Below are 16,736 nucleotides of genomic sequence, written 5' to 3'. Positions count from 1 at the left end.
TGGGGAATTCAGATTAGCCTGTACACTCCCACACACGCCAGCTGGGTGACCTTGGGCTAGTCACAGCTTCTTGGAGCTCTCTCCGCCCCACCTACCTCACAGGGTGTTTGTTGTGAGGGGGGAAGGGCAAGGAGATTGTAAGCCCCTTTGAGTCTCCTGCAGGAGAGAAAGTGGGGATATAAATCCAAACTCTTCTTAAACTCTTCTTCTTCTTTTAAGGAAACCACTCTTCCTGCATATTTGCACTGCTGTGATAAAACATGGCCTGCTTTACAGGGTAGGGCTACTGTACTCTCCAAAGAAGCATTACCAAGTTTGCATAGTACATGCAATGTAAGGAGGCATTTTACTTAGTGTTGAACCAGACAGCATTCAGGTCACAAAGATGAATCTAATAGACAACTACTTACAGTTATCAAATATCCTCCGCCTCTCCCAAGAGTGTAACACAATGCTCTGTATATTCCAGGTCCTGGATTACAATCCCATTTTGGGTTCCTTCTTAATTGGCTCGTGCATCATTTTCATGACCTTTGTGGTGCTGAATCTGTTCATTTCAGTGATCCTTGTCGCTTTCAGTGAGGAGCAAAAGCATTACCAGGTTTGTCTATACGAATGTCAAGCATACCAGAGACTCTAAAACCCTACACATGTATTACCAGATTCCACTAAATGTACAGTGCGATCGTAAAACCACTTCCTTGGGAGCTGGCCCCATTGAATAGATCTGAGTAGGATTCTCACTAAGTTTCCTTGGGATTGCTCTTTGAGGCCTTGTGTTCTCTTCGCTCATTGCCTTTGATGGTTTACAAACAACTAAAGCTGAACTTATCTGGGAGCAGGCCCCAACTCTCATCCAGCTTGCAACTCTGATCCACTTGGTTCTGAAGCTGATTTTTTACTCACCCCAGTTGGCCAGACAAATTAGGTGTAGAGGTAAAACCTTTTTGATGGATGCTGCCTTTGGTTATTTATGAAGGTTTTGCAACCTGAATGACACTGGACTCCTCTATCAGTATCAGACATTTCACATCAAGGCCCTTTCCCCACTTACCGATTGTTGCGCGCTACTCGCGCTGAATGATGCGGGGTCTAGCGGCACTCCCCACGACAGGGGCGGTGACAACGCAGCCACTCCGACTCTGCCGCTCTCGCGCCCCCTCAGCGCGGGTCATTTCTGGCGCTGTTTGGAACAGCGCCTTTTGAATGACCCCGCACGGAGCGCGCGGCAGTGGGGAAGCCCGGGTGGTTACCCCGGGTTTCCATTTTCCCGCCGCCTGATGACGTGGACCCTCCCGTCCAATCAGGGCATGGCGGGGTGTTCGCGATGCGGCGGGAATTTTTTTAAATTTTCAACTGGACGAATCTTCGACTATTTGTGGACACAAGATGTGTCCACAAATAGTCGTGGATTCGTCCAGTTGAATTTTTTAAAAAAATCCAGCCGCATTGCAAATGCCCCGCCATGCCCTGATTGGACGGGAGGGTCCACGTCATCAGGCGGCGGGAAAATCGCAAACGCAGCAGCCAATCAGGACACCCCCTGAACGGATCGTGGGGAGTCCTGCCTGGCTGCTGCGCGGCTGCCAGCGCTCATTTCAGGAAGGGGCGGAAGCTGCGGTGGGGAACATGACCCCGCGCTGAAAAGGTCCCGCAGCAGACGAAACCGGTAAGTCTCCACGTTATTTTTAGAGTGGGGAAACACCCCTAGATTAAAACAACTAGGCCCAGCCACAAAATCACTGGATAGTGACTTCTCCCTAAGTTTCAGTTCCCCATCTGAAAAATGAGAAAATAGTCACTCATAGAGTAAGCTTTGTAATGAGATCAGAAAATACTGCTACCAGATCTTCAAGTTAGTTTTAATCAGGACTGGCTGGAAATTTTCTTTCCCTGCCTGCACCTTTGCAGGCCTGCACCTTTCCCCCTGGCAAGCTATCATTGTGAAGAAAGCGTCATGAAACACCTTCCTTTTTTTTTTTAAAGGCTTCAGATGAGGAAGAGATTGTTGATCTGATTGTGATGAAAATCTGCAGCTTCCTTGGAATTAAATGCAAAACTGATCCTAAATCAGCCTGTGACAAGCTGCTAGAAGAACCTGCAACCAACTAATAGCCTCCATTTAACACTGCTTTTGGTTTGTGTTTCGTGTTGCAGCTGCCTTTTGGATATTGTAGTTTGTGACTGCGAACTGTTAGGGCAGAATATAGAACTATGTTCACAGATGAAGCCTCAGCTTAATCTTTAATATTTGCCCTATGATTGTGGCCTTATTGATAGATTCAAGAATGAGTGCTAAATCGAATCATTAAATTGCTACTAGCTTGACTGTGTATAGTGCTGTAGTCTGTCATTATTCCAAAGTGTAAAATAAATGTTGCAGAGTCTTCTGGCTTAATGACAGCATCATGACTAGTTCAGAATGTAATTATCCTTGCAAGATAATTTATTGAGAAATACTGCATGTTATGGAAAAACTAAGACAGAATAATTTCGTTGGGCAAATGAATTAATATCAATAAATGCAATTTTAAATGTTACAGATAGTATAAAAGTGTGGTTCTGTATACAAATAACATTATTTACATTTTAAAAATCTGATATTACAAGAGATACATTAGAATGAAAACACAAAGGACATTTTCCAGTAATGTGCGGCCTGTAATATTTCTGCTATAGGCCTAACAAACCTTCTGTGGCTAGTTTATATTTTTTTCAACGAGAGAAGCAGCTTTGGGAAGGGCGGAGGTTGGATCAAGGTGGTGCTCGAGAACACAAAACCTCTCTTCTGTGTATCCATTCCCAATTACTCACCCGAGTTGCTTTTCTCCTTGCGGGCATTCAATTCATTTCCTAACAGGGAAAGTATCTGGCCCACTGTGAAAGGCACAGGCAGATACAGTCTGGTAGAAAGATTGTATGGGTACAATAGCTTGGATCTTGCAGAGCTTTTCTGCTATGGTTCAAGAAACTTTCCGCTTATACAAGGGACTTTTGTTTATCAATGGCAGTTTTCTAGCACCAGAGGAAAGTGGGGTTGTTGGTGGAATAAATCAACAGGATCCAACTTCGTGTGATGAATCATGATGTTGCATAAGTTAAGAAATTCAGGACTGGGCTGCATGGATCCCACAGGGCTGGAGAGAGAGAGACAGCATCCCTCGCACAGGCATGGCTCTGTGCAGTGGTGGGATTCAAATAATTTAACAACTGGTTGTTTACAAGCACCATTTATCAACCGGTTCTGCCGAAGTGGTGTGAACCTGCTGAATCCCACCACTGGCTCTGTGGCTACAGAATATGAACACTAAAACTTCATCTCATGTGCAGCAGGACAAGCGGTTAGAATCATTAGGTGGTAGGGTGAAACGTGTCAAACTGCAGGCGGGGAGCCACTGTTTTGACCCTTTCCCCGCATACAAGTCCCTACAAATTAAAAACTAGCTCATTTGAGTCAAAAATACTCTTTGCTGTGATATTTTTCCATTAGCAGAGAATGTGCTCCTGCACAGAAAAGCATTTAAAAAGTCCCATTCTATCAACTCGGGATTTTTATCACATTCTTGTGCAGCCTTTCTGCTTCAAGGCCTCCTTTGAACAGCTTCCAATGGCCAGCCACGAGGCAATGGGGGGTGTGGAGACAAGAACTCAGACATCTGCTCACTGCCCACAGAACATCTGCATTGAGTGCCATTGTTTATTGTTTTAGTTCCTGTGGTTTTGTGTTGCCTGGGAAACAATTAGATATCTAAATAAATTGTTGGGACTGAAGACAACTTGTGCGAAACACAGAAACAGCAAGGCTGATAACTCGGATGTGTCCACAAAGCTTGAAAGTATGCATGTTACACATGTGTCCCATACACATACATACATACACATGTCAAGCATGTGCATGTTTACTAAGATGTCACACCGAACCGACTGGCACTGCCAAAGCCCACTGCTGCACAAAACATACCCCTTTATTGTGGCACATTTCTATGCTACCATTTCCCCCAATGAGCTCCAGGCAGCAACTATGGTTCTCTCTTGATGCATTTATGTCGCAATAGCCCCGTGCAGAGAGCAAATGGCCCAGGGCCACTTCTATGGCAGAGATGCGCACCTAGATCTCCCAGATGCCAGTCGGACTCCTCTAACTTCTACCCACCCTGGCTCTGACTGAGTGAACTCTGCACGCTCTCAGAGGCACTCCGCCTTCACGTCGCCCTCCCAAGCCCCGAAAAAGAGGCCTGACCCCGAGGAAGCCTCCGCCACTCAAGGCCACCCGCGTCCTGCCTCTCCTCCCTCCGCCTCTCAGCCAGGCCAGGCCGAGGCGGGCACGGCCTACCGCCGCCTGGGCCCGCCTCCTGGCCCTGCCTTGCTGGCTGCCTCCCTCCCCGTTACCCCGCTCGCGGCTGCTTCTCGTGTGGGCCGGCCGGCGGGTCTCCGCGATGGCAGTGGCGGCGGCGACGGCGTGGCGAGCGCTGCGGCGGGTGGGCCTAAGCGGGCCGCCGCGCGCCCTTCTCGCCGGCTCGCCCTGCGCTTGGCCCGGCTGCGAGGCGGCGGCGGCGGCGGCGGCCCCGGCCAGGAGGGGCCTCGGCACCAGTCCCGCGCTGCTGCTCGCCGGTGAGTTGCGGCCGAGTTCGGCCCCAGGTCGGTGGGGAGGATGCGGAGGGAACGCATTGTGCGCCGACTCTGGCTTCCTCCCCGGTGGAAATGAATGGAGGCTCTTCTGAAGGCGGCTGCTGAAAGCCCACGGGGCTTTTGTGCGGGTCCCCCTCATTGCACTTTACTGCGGAGTAGCCCGGTGGCTCCTCGGCGTGCTTCCTCAGAAGTAAGCCCCGCTGTTTCGAGGAGAGAGGCGTAGCAATGATGAGGGCGTGCTGCTCACTTTTGTGCCTGGTTGCTCAGTAGTAAGCTCTGTCCGGTGCAGCTGTGTTTGTTTACTCCGGAGTGAGCCCCATTTGGGCATCAGACTGGAGCCCTGCAAGTGCCGTTTTGTCCAGGATTAGGAGGCATCGGCTGGCCCCAGTCGGCTTTTGCCAGTTCAGCACCACTCGGATGGGACGTTATGTTGTTTGGATTCAGCGTGATTGCGTTGGGCTTGCTAACAAAAATGCATTGAATTGCTTAGCATTGCTAAGTTCGAACTAATCGCATTGGGAAGCACTATGGACGAGGTGGTCTGAAGTGAAATCAAGCTTTCATCTACGGTGTCATTTCCCCATTAATTGCAAAGGGAATTAAGTGATGAGCTTGCATGTGTGAACTAGCCCTTAAATAACATGCAGTACTCTCATGGTCCATGTAAACTGCTTGTTGTAAACTGCTAACAACAGCTTGCAGAGTGAGCGGAAATGCTGGCAGGTGCTTACTTTGTGGAAACATTTCTTCACTGCATTTTATCTCTACAGAGATCGCTAAAACACATATTTTTAAAGGTAAAGGTCAGTGTTTGGGCCTGATCCAGGTGGGGTTACTTATTTATTCTTTTGCTGGAGCTTTGATTGGTGTTAGAGTTAAGAGTGTTTGCTGGCTTGCAGAGGATTGTTTTCTCTTTGAATGTAGTTTTCTGTCCACTAACTCATTAACTGAAGACAGTTTTTATAATGTGGCTCCTGCCCCATTTCAGCTTCCATATGGCTCACTCTTGAATCTATTAGGGAGGAAACAAATGCCACTAAAGTAATCCCATTTCCATCAGGTTTTACCCAAAACTTGTCAACTTGTCAACTTCCTTGAGACTATAATATTATATGCTTCAATTTAGGGCCTATTATAGATTTCTTGCACTTGTGGGTGACAGTAATATGAATAAGTTACTCCCTCTTTGTCAGCTAGCATTCCTAGTATCCTTGAGGCAAATCTGTCGATGCTTAAATCGAGAAATTGCAGCCATAAACAGATGGGAGCCATAAACAAAGAAGACAGATCTTTCTATAAACCTGAAAAACATTCCAAATCTGCAGAAAGAAATAAAATATTTTAAAAGTATATGTTTTGTGGATTTAAAAAAAACACACAAAATAATAGAAGTGGCACCTGTATTTTTAAGAAACAAAATGCCTCTGTGGTCTTTGTTAGATAACCCAACAGTATTGCCAGCTTTCAAGCCTTGGTAGGAAGGGAGAGGGATAAGGCCCTTTCCAGGGCTGTTTTGACATTTGAGCAAGGATTATACAGGCCAGGTATGGTAGCACCTACCAACAACTTGCTATCACCAAGCTTGCATGACTTATCCAGGCCTAGTTGCTTGCTACTATTTACCACAGCAGCTACCCCATGAAAGCCAGTGTACTGTAGTGGTTAACATTTCAGACTAGAGCTGGGAGATCCAGGTTCAGATCACGAGGAAATAGTGTGGAGAAATGGTCAGAGGAGGAAAATGAGGTGTCCTTCACAAGTTTTTGCGGGTTCCCCACCATAACCAGACCTGGCCTGGCAGCTGGCATTGCACAATTGGGTTGCAGTTTCCCAGGGAAAGAGGAACAGCTGAAAGGGGGGGGGGGCACAGATAAAAGTAGGTTGGCTGGTGAAAGGGAAGGAGAGAAGGAAGCAGGAAAAGGGGAGAACCTTTTGGGGAAGGGTATAGGGAAATAGTGGGGGAAGGGACATTAGATTTCCCCCACAAGTCTTTGCAGGTTCCTCTGCTTGTTTTACATAGTGTGTGATGTGCTTGTGATGGAGTTCTTCTTTTCTCCTTACGTTCTACTATGTAGGCCTGGATTGTGCTAGCTTTCAATCTATAGAAAGTCTTTTGTGCTTTGGGGCATTCCAAAGCGTTGCTATTCATGTACTGTCCTGGGACTTTTCCATTAAATTTTCCCATTTGCTCAAGGCCTTCTACTGAGTACGTGGCTGAAGTTTAATCTGAATACAAGTCTCGAAGGCCTGTCCAACCATACTTGACTAGTGTAGCTATTTCTTTAAACAAAAATGACATAGCATCTGCTTTTTTTACCAGACCCTACTGGTAGTTTGTTTTATTTTTATGAAGTGGTTAGTTGGGCAGTTATTATTTCTAAGGGTATGTAATCAGGGTCATTTTCACATGTTTAAGAACTCTGCTGTTATAAGACACGGTTTAGACTTAATGGCAAACTGTGGTTTCATCATACGTAAATGACCTTAGGGATTCTTGGCCTTGAAAAGTTTTTTTCCTTCCTTCAATCTCCCTCCCCTCCCCCCAGTGCGATAATTTAACTGGAAATTTCTTTTTTCACAGCAAATGTCTTGAAAATAAACAGAAAAGATAAGGCTATGAATATGACCTAGATTGGAAAAGGTTGGTTGAAATCGCTTGGATTTAGCAATGTTAGCACTGTGGTATGTGAATTAGGCAGGAATTAGGCTGTGTTAAGATTCTTTCCCCCTCTTTTGGGGACTCAGAACTTAAGAGACGTTCTCAGTTTATGCCAACCATTTTAAGGTAGAACCTTGGAACAAAAATTGATTTTAAGGAGGCATTGAAACATCTTTGCTTTTCTGCTTTTAGCTCGCAGATTCACAGACAAGCATGAATGGATAGCCGTTGAGAATGGTGTTGGGACAGTAGGAATCAGCAATTTTGCACAGGTACTGGTTTTCCTTTGCTTCACGTTATTCTGCAAAATGTTCTTCAGTTAGTCTGCTGGTGGCCTTGATCTTCAGACCCTTTATTGTTCTAATTGCCTGTCCTGTGTACAGAGTCAGTTTGTGGACTTGGAACTCAAAACCTATCTGGGGAATGTCATTTGCTGGTGCCCGAAAAACCTCTCCTTCCTTCCATCCCTGGCCTCTGTAGAGTGTGATTCAGTGAGGAATTTGGCCCTGTTTAATCATGTTTCACTTCTGTCAGGTTAATTGTTAATATTAGCATATATGCAGACAATTGTTTCCATGTTTTCAGTGCTGGAAAATACCTAGGTGGAAAATATTTAGGTGTACCTAAATATTTAAGGCAAGGACTGCAGAAGAAAATAGTCCTACATGGTGCTGGCCCCTAAGATATTAATCTGTTGGTTACACTTTTATCCCAGTGCTCTTGTTCCTCCTGTTCCCTCTTTATCCTTGCAGGATATGCTGAGAGCTAGTGGCTGTGCAAAGTCACCCAATGAGCTTTGAGGTTGAGCAGGGATTTGAACTTAGATCTCTTAGATCCGTTACTGTTACGCTGAGGAGTACGAACTCTTGTGGCCCAGCAAGCTGGATGCAGCCCACTCAGTCTTGCTTTGCTCCCTGTTGGATATGTCGCAGCCTCTTCAAAAACAGGAGATTGAGTGAGATCCTGATAGGATGCCTCATACATGGCTTGGTGAGCAACATATTCTGTATGCCTGCCTCGCTCTGCTCTTTTTAACTTGGACCAGAAGTTGGGCAGATGTGGAAGAGGATGTTGTTGCCCATGACATGCAGCTGCTCTTCCACCTGCCAATATTTTCAGTTCTGTCCCTTGCTGTCAGTAACTGCATCCTGGGAGGCAGAACCATCATTGTGATGCTTAAACCACTGCCTCTTGATCAAGTGCTTCTCCGGAGGAGGGCAACCAAAATGGCAAAGGTCTGGAATCCATGCCCTATGAAGAGAGACTTAGGGAGCTGGGGATGTTTAGTCTGGAGAAGCGAAGGTTAAGGGGGGACATGATAGCTATGTTTAAATATTTGGAGGGATGCCATGTCAAAGAGGGAGCACGCTTGTTTTCTGCTGCCTCAGAGACTAGGACACAGAGTAATGTATTCAAGGTGCAGCAAAAGAGATTCCACCTAAACTTCAGAAATAACTTTCTGATTGTCAGGGCTGACAGTGGAATTCACTGCCTTCTTTGGAGGTTTTTAAACAGGCTGGATGATCATATGCCAGGAGTGCTTTGATGGTGTGTTCCTGCATGGCAGGGGGTTGGACTTGTTGGCTCTTGTGGTCTCTTCCAACTCTATGATTCTAAATCAAAACCTGCATGGTTAGCAAAAAAATTGCAATTCCTTCCATTGAGTGTTTCGCGTTAGGAGGAGCAACAGTTGGGGGAATCTTGAATGAAAAAATAGCCGCAAAAAAAAGCATTAAACTCCCTTCCCCTGTTCCCCCCTTCCCTTTTTTAAATATTAGGGAAAGAATCTGGTATGTCAGTCACATGACAGTCTGTTACTCAGAAACAATTCAACAAGATAAGTTGTTCAACCTCTAATTGTTAGAGTTCTTAAAAATCCAAAGGAATATCACACCAGCCAGTTCCACCACACTGTTCTCTTTGTTCGCTGTTCAGACTCCTGTGGCTCAAGCTAAGTTTTGATTGCCTTTTTGAAATAACGATTCCTGTGGCTTTTTGTTATAGGAAGCATTGGGAGATGTTGTCTATTGTGGTCTTCCAGAAATCGGAACAAAGTTGAATAAACAGGGTAAGCATCTTTTTGCGGGCAGGGGGTTTCGCTAATGTCACATCCTTCGTTTGTTGGACCGCATTAGGCACTTCTGAAATACTTCATCATGCCCAGTGAAGTTGTAATCTTTTCTTTTATGGCAGAGGTATGCGCATGCACGTTTCTACCACTCATGCTGGCATTTGCTTGCCGTATTCTTAATTTGCTTTTGAAAGAACCTTTGCATTTGACTGTGTTTTGTCACAGGCTGCAGGGCTGCCGCTTGAGAAACACAAGCCTGGGGCTTCCTTGGGCATATCAATAGGAGCTATCTTGTAGGTAGCTGATTTTATCATTAACCTGATTTACATTACAAATTATTTAACATAATTTTTTGTTGCTGTTTGTTTCTTTTGCAAACAATAAGCGATACTTGGTTTTAAAACAGAGAAAGTAAACTTTAAGCTTCCAGTGACCAATATATTATATTCTAGGCCAGGGGTCTGCAACCTGCGGCTCTCCAGATGCTCATGGACTACAAATCCCATCAGCCCCTGCCAGCATGGCCAATCTGTAGTCCATGAACATCTGGAGAGCTGCAGGTTGCAGACCCCTGTTCTAGGCACATCAAACTGATCACACACCTGTTTGGATTTAGGTCTTATGCTTTTATATACTTATGCTTTGATATATGCATAAAGCTAGAAAAGTTGCTTCTCTACTTAGCAGAATTATATATTTTTTTCTGATGGTTCCGTCCCAGGATGCCGCCAACAGTGGATTCTTGTAGAACTACATGACCTTTTGGAAGACCAATTAATCCTTCGCTTTTTTTTGGACTGTAGTTGGAAATGTGTGTATTGAGAATATTTTACTTCACTAGTCTACTATTTTAGGTCCCTAAGGTGGCGTGCGATTAAATATTTAAATTAGTTGATCATAACAAGAATAAAACAGCACAAAAGGAAAAAAGGAAAGCAATCGCATACTCAGCAATCCAAAATATTGCTAACAAAGTTCACGAACTGCAGATTAGTTACCAAAGGCCAAAGCAAACAACAGTTCATTTAGGCTTTAAAGGTCAAAAACAGCCCTTTGAATTGAACTCTAAAATAATGCAATTGCAATCAGTTCTCTGTATCGCCATTTGAAATGCAGTCACATGTGGTTCTTGATCAAATAGTTTCTCGTCTCTCCAATTTTGCTTTTCAGATGAGTTTGGTGCATTGGAAAGCGTGAAGGCTGCTAGTGAACTTTATTCCCCTCTCACAGGAGAAGTAACAGAAATTAACACCGCCCTTGCGGATAATCCGGGACTTGTCAACAAATCTTGTTATCAGGATGGTAAGAGGGTTCATTTTATTTCTTAGAATGTTCCACCACTGATGGAACATTGGAAGTATGTCATCTACGCTGCAAGGCTCTTGTGGTAGGGAAGCTTCTGTTGCTGATTGGGTGAGCTGGTATAATAGCTTGGGTTGGAATAGGCAGGGGCAGGGGCAACGAAGCAGTTTGCAGAGGATATTGTCAGTGTCATTAGAAATATTAAGTCTGTGTACAGGTATTCGTACCTTGATGATCAAAGTCTTCAGAAGATGCCTGCATACTCTGGTCCCTTCAGTCACATGGGTGCTCCTGTTTTTGTAGTTCACTCCATGATGCTGCTTCAGTGGTTCTGCCTTGTCTGACAGAACTCTGTTGGATGACATCTGGGCCCTGTGGGGTCATTTGTAGGGCCTGTCAGATGGAATTGTTCCACCAGGCTTTCCACTGAGCACAATTGACGCCAGTTTTCTACCATCTATTAGCAGGACTGCCTGTTTTTGACAGTAGTCTGGGAAGTTGGTTGTCGGGTGTTGAATGATCAAGTTTTACTCTGATGTCTGAACTGGGATACTGATGTCTGAACTGGGATGCTTTAAGATTTTGCAACATTATCTTATCTCTATTGATAGATTGTTTATTGAATATACCTCACCCCTAGGGGAGGGATGAGGTATAAATATAAAATAAATAAATATTTTATGACTTACCATCTTGTGGGTGGGGCTAGTTGAGTTCTTCCTGCACTGGAGTGGTGGTCCATATGAGAAGGACTCCTGTGACTGGTCCCACCCATACAGGCCATTAAACATTACATCTGTGCTCTGTAATGAAAACTGTTCCCGAGTTAATGCTTTAACACTTATAGGACACGTACGAAAAGGTCCTGGGAGGTAGGAATATGAAAACTTAGTACAATATCATGACTGCTGAGTATTTTGTGCATCTGAAATCTCTTCCTTTTTGGACAACTTCCAGACTGAATTGAGTTCAGTAGCAACTGGTTTGTCTCCTTCCAGCATAGTCCAGCTGTGCAGAGTGCTTTAAGAATGGCAAAGCATGCATAAATTTATTGCCTGGAAGAAGAAGAAGGATGTTTGGAAGGGAATCGTTTCAAATCTCCTCATGCGGGAAATCTCAAACTTTGACAGGCATTCTCCGTTTAGGAGAGACTCTGGGGTAGCTTGTGGTTTTGGTTTGCATTCAAACCGGGGACTACCTCTTCACAGTCATTCGATCAGTGACTGCACTAGCACGTTACAGAATCCTCGTTGTTTCCATTTCTTCTTTTTAGCTGATGCAGCACTACTAACAGGATTTTTGTTTGTCAACGCTGTTGTGAGATCATAAGAGGGTCTGTGTAAGAATTCATGTCATAATCAAAGCAAGCTAGATTTTTATTGGGCTCCCTTGCCTGCAGGTTGGCTTATCAAGATGACTGTGGACAACCCTTCAGAACTTGACGAACTAATGAGTGAAGAGGCATATGAGAAGTACATAAAATCAATGGAGGACTGACCTGAGTGTTAAAACAAGCCAATGTGAGCCACTTGCTTCAGTTTAGATTGTCCTAAATTAGCAGTGTACAGAAGGTCCGGCTGTGAGCAGCTGATGGAGGAGATTCTCACGGAAAATGTGCTGCCTTTGAATCAAGTTTGTGCTGATTTCTGAACTGTCCAGAAGCAACTGCAAATTGGAACAGTTTTGCGCACCTTCTGCTAGTCGATGTGGTTTGTTTTGTGTGTCTGACTTTTTCTAGCGTAATGAGCATAATTATATGGTGTCAAAGTTTGAAATTAATTGCAGCTGCAATAGAATAATCTTTGTTCCTAAAATAAAACCAAACTTTGATAAGAGTAGAATTGTAACATGCAGCTGCCTTAATTCAGAACTGTTTCTGCTTGGATCTGCGGTTCTCCTTCTCCACCAATCTGCATCCGTCTCCTTTCGGCCAGGCCCTATCACGCGGAAGCTTTGCAAAGGCTCCAGGTGATTAGAGTAGAACCGCTCTCCATGTTTTCAGTTGAAACTGTTGAGATGAGGCCACTTTTCTCAGATAAGGCATGTAGTGCCTTGCCCCGCAACAGATAACAGAAGTTAATAAAAAATCCTGACTTTACCAATCGTGTTTGCTGTTCCTGCTTTGTGCTCCGCAACAGCCTCTCCAGGGGATTAATGTTTGAAAGATGAATGTCCCAGACTGGTTCAGAATGTACAAGAGCAACCTCCCGCTGGAACAAGTCCAAGTGTTGTAATGCATTTAACAGGCCATTTCCACACAAATCTCCAAAAACATTGGTAAAACGTATTTAGTCCCCTCTTTTGTTCACACACTGGCTCGTTCCGCACGGGCGATTTAGACCACCGTGGGGGAGAAGTTTGCACAGCCGAGTGATTGATATCGGGTGTAAGCAGGTGTTTTCCTCACGCTGCTCCCAATCCCCTTTTACTTCCTGCCGGCTCCCATTGTTCTGTGGAGGGCAGGGGACACACCTCCTGGCCTTTGACCCAGGAGGCGTCGCTATGGCCACAGGGGCAAAATACCTTAGAGCAGCCTTGAATGACAAGCAGATGTATTGAGAGGTACAAGTTGGGAGAAGGTGCATTACAGCTGGTGTCCCTAGATCTATTTTGCATATTTTTCCTTGGTCTGTTGCCTCCAAATTTGAAAATATGATGAATTTCCCTTCTATCCCAGTAATGGAAATATTGTCAATAGCAGGTCAGCTCCTGTGCTCTTGCATTAGAAAGTAAGGCTGAAAATGTTCTGCAAACAAGGATGTCCTTGCATCTAGATTGAGCCATCATTTCAGCTTTTTGGAGCATGTATAATTGTTAACTTTCCCCTAAAGGCAATCTCATGTTCAGAGAGCAGTGGGCAGAGGCGAAAAGTCAGACTGGAATGAGGTAGATATCCTCAGAGAGCTCTGAAGTAATCCACTGGTTACATGTGCCAAAGAAATCCCAGAGGAACCCTGGAGGTATAAATGGATTGGAATCTTCCAGTAACAAACCAGTGGATACAGCTGCCTTTCTGATTACTAGAGCAAGAATTGGCAATATTTTCCTTCCTTGGCCAGTGAGGAAAGGCCGTCTAGAATGGGAAGTCTGAAAGAGGATCAGGAGAGGTTCGGTTTTGTTTCACTTGCCAACCATGTGCTTAGAGCACTCATTTATTTGTTTAAATTTATAACCCGCCCTCCCCCACAGGGCTCACTGGATCCTACTCCTACCAAACAATACTTTGATAGAGACATCCAATCAATTTTGCTGTGATTTCCAGTGTACCCACGAAATAAGGCCCCAATGAATACTTCTGCTGGTGTCGGGTCCCCATGCAGGCATTCACCAGAGCCAGCCGGTGTCACACTCCATCCAGTAGAGGGTGGTAGTGCTTTATCAAGCAACAAGTTTGTGTGTAAGAAGACTCCTTTTTTCCACAAACGTACATAATGGTTCAAGCTCCCTTTTTCCACAAACATACATAAACCACAAGCCAACATAGAGTACTTCAGACTGTTGATTTCAGTAGTTTAATAGATGCTTAATTCTTATTTTGGTTTGTGGTACAAATCTGGATACAAACACCTTTTAGAAAGATCTGATGATGGTATTGATGAATTGCTATTGCTTACACAGCGCGCACTTATTTTTTTCCTGTCCTGCCATGTGAGTTTGCCAATTCATGCAATGTTTCATAATATTCTTTAACCTTGTAAAAGCCAAAACTGACACATTTGGACAATTATCAGGACCTGAGTAACACACTTCCCTTAAAGCAGTTTTCAAAATTAATAGATGGGTTTTTTTTAATGAAATGTTTGTGAAGTGACATGCAATCTATTAACAAGCAAAGCAGGAAATGCCATGATGCTCAAAACAATTACCTTGTTCTTAAAAACAAAACTCTATGCAATGAAATTGACTAGATCAGAAGTTTCCTGTGATTCAGACCAACCGGTTTCACGATTTAGTTGACTGGTACGAAGCTCCAAGGGGATGAAACAGGAAAATTCCCTTAAGAATGACAAAGAATCAACAGATTTCCCATTCCCATCCTTCTCACTTACAATCAGGATTCTCTGTTGATCAACTTGTTCAGTTATCAGACTGCTAATGTTGAAAGTAAAGGTTTCAAGATAAGGAAAAGAAAACAAAGATAAGGCTTTTTCTAGTGTGGACTGATGATCTGAGAAGTTCCACATTGTGAAGGAGCATAACTGTGGTGTTGTCTGCATTCAGAGAGCCAGTGTGGTGTAGTGGTTAAGACCAGGGGACCCTGATCTGGAGAACCGGGTTTGATTTCCCCACTCCTACACATGAAAGCTGCTGGGTGGCCTTGGCCTAGTCACAGTTATCTCAGAACTCTATTAGTTCCACCGTTGTGGGGAGAGGAAGGGAAAGGAGCTTGTAAGCTGCTTTGAGTCTCCTGTAAGGAGAGAAAGGCAGGGTATGAATCCAAACTCCTCTTCATCATCATCTCTTCTGAAAGAGAACATAAGAATCATTTGCTGTTCTTCCCATCCAGGATTCCACATATGTTTTTCTGTGCTGTGGTTTGAGGGTGAAATCAGCCTGCAAAAAAACCTGAGGCTGTGGCTTTGGGCCTCATGTTTTCCCCTTCATAACCTTAATTTTCAATCAGTTGGCTGCAAAACACTACGCACGGCCTGCTGGGAAAATAGCAGACACGGCTGACAGAGCCATTATTTCCGAGTGTGCAGGGTATTCGATTAAAAGAGATACTTATTAGCAGAGATGTGGAAGCAGCATCCAGTGGGAAAGAAGAGAGCCAGAGATACCTTGAGTTGCTTTATGTAAAAGATTAAAAGGGGGAGTGTTACGTACCATCAGAGACTAGAACTGCTCATTTCAACACATTAGGCCTCTGTTAAAGTGCAAGACATTTTCTTGCACGCCAGCAGAATGATAGATTGACGTGTAGGCCTTGGGTCATAGGTGACTGAATCAATTTGCAAAAAAGTACAATACAATAATATCAAATGACAGCTGTTGCATTTTCTAGCTGTCAAATCACACTGTCCAGTTGTGGGGCCTTCTGCAGATTTTTTCAACTTTCACAGGATATGATTTTGCATGCAGAGACCAGGTGCAACTCTCACAGTCTGTGCATCGCTTACTTAGAAGTCATAATTTTTCCATTGTTTAACTCTCCTTAGCAACAGCTTTAACTGAACATAGCCCAAGAGAAAAGTTTTACCATATTCTTGGAACATTATTGGTAGGGCAACAGGAACCGAGCCTTTTCTTGACTCTGTTCCAAACACAAAGCGCATTCCTGGAGCCAAGCAAAGTGTTCTAACGCTTTTCACCTCCAGCCAGAAATTCATTCATCCAAAATGGCAAGGATTTGCAAGCACACAATGGACTGGGCTAACAGCAAATGCCAGAACGCCCTGGTACGTTACAACATAAATGCACCCTCCTATCAGGTGCCTGGCAAACCATGTGTTATTGCTACCTGGGAGGATGCTATGCATATGCTTAACTTTTTTGACTACACAGGTAACAATCTGTGCAGGCCTGATTTGAATTAGTTTTGGTTCAAAGGATGTGTGTATGGTCAAGTCACTTCCAGCTCCTGGTGACCCCATGAGTTAATGTCCTCCGAAAGGTCCTACTGTTAACAACCTTGCTCAGGTCTTGCAAACTGGGGGCCGTGGCTTCCTTTATAGAGTCAATTTATCTCATGTTGGGCCTTTCTCTTTTCCCAGTAGTCATACTTTTGTCTTCTTGATGTTCAGCATTGGCATTTTCTGATTTAACGTCCACCAGTGGTCATTTTAAATCTTCACTAAGTTCTGCCAATAATGTGGTATCATTGGCATATCTCAAATTGTCAATGCCCCCCCCCATTTTTTTTTGCTCTTTACCTGAACCTAAATTTAATCCAGTTTTCCTTATGATATATTCTGCACATAGACTGAAGAGATAGGGAGATAAAATTCATCCCTGTCTGACACGTTTGTCAATTGGAAACCATTCTATTTCTCCATTTTCTGTCCTAATAGTCATGTGAAAATATGCTAACAAGTGTGCATGGGCTGCACTGAGCTGGCTGAGCTGATGCACTGT

General features: G+C 44.3%; 2 protein-coding genes across 2 annotated transcripts in view; both read left to right on the top strand.

The window, feature by feature from the left end:
- The window catches only part of PKD1L2 (polycystin 1 like 2), a 52,805-nt gene extending 50,264 nt beyond the window's left edge, over window positions 1-2,541 (top strand). Inside the window, exons 40-41 of the mRNA XM_048516048.1 lie at window positions 470-601; window positions 1,987-2,541. Of these exons, the coding sequence (XP_048372005.1) occupies window positions 470-601; window positions 1,987-2,112 (258 nt within the window). The 3' untranslated portion in view covers window positions 2,113-2,541. The remainder of the gene's footprint in view (window positions 1-469; window positions 602-1,986) is intronic.
- Window positions 2,542-4,310: 1,769 nt separating this feature from the next.
- GCSH (glycine cleavage system protein H) lies at window positions 4,311-12,759 on the top strand. Its single transcript, XM_048515883.1, has 5 exons — window positions 4,311-4,611; window positions 7,481-7,560; window positions 9,293-9,356; window positions 10,530-10,661; window positions 12,061-12,759. Exons 1-5 carry the CDS (start codon window positions 4,437-4,439, stop codon window positions 12,156-12,158), a joined length of 549 nt encoding a protein of 182 aa, XP_048371840.1. The 5' UTR covers window positions 4,311-4,436; the 3' UTR covers window positions 12,159-12,759.
- The last annotated feature ends 3,977 nt before the right edge of the window (window positions 12,760-16,736 follow it).

The sequence above is a fragment of the Sphaerodactylus townsendi genome, linkage group LG14 (genome assembly GCF_021028975.2).
Source record: "Sphaerodactylus townsendi isolate TG3544 linkage group LG14, MPM_Stown_v2.3, whole genome shotgun sequence".
Lineage (NCBI taxonomy): Eukaryota > Metazoa > Chordata > Lepidosauria > Squamata > Sphaerodactylidae > Sphaerodactylus > Sphaerodactylus townsendi.
Note: the sequence above shows the minus strand (reverse complement) of the source record. Positions and strands in the feature narration are given on the sequence as shown.

Coding starts and splice junctions, on each gene's coding strand:
- GCSH (XM_048515883.1), top strand. CDS start 4,437: ATGGCAGTGGCGGCGGCGACGGCGTGGCGAGCGCTGCGGCGGGTGGGC. Junction 7,561..9,292: donor GAATCAGCAATTTTGCACAG/GTACTGGTTTTC, acceptor TTTTTGTTATAG/GAAGCATTGGGAGATGTTGT. Junction 9,357..10,529: donor AACAAAGTTGAATAAACAGG/GTAAGCATCTTT, acceptor TTTGCTTTTCAG/ATGAGTTTGGTGCATTGGAA.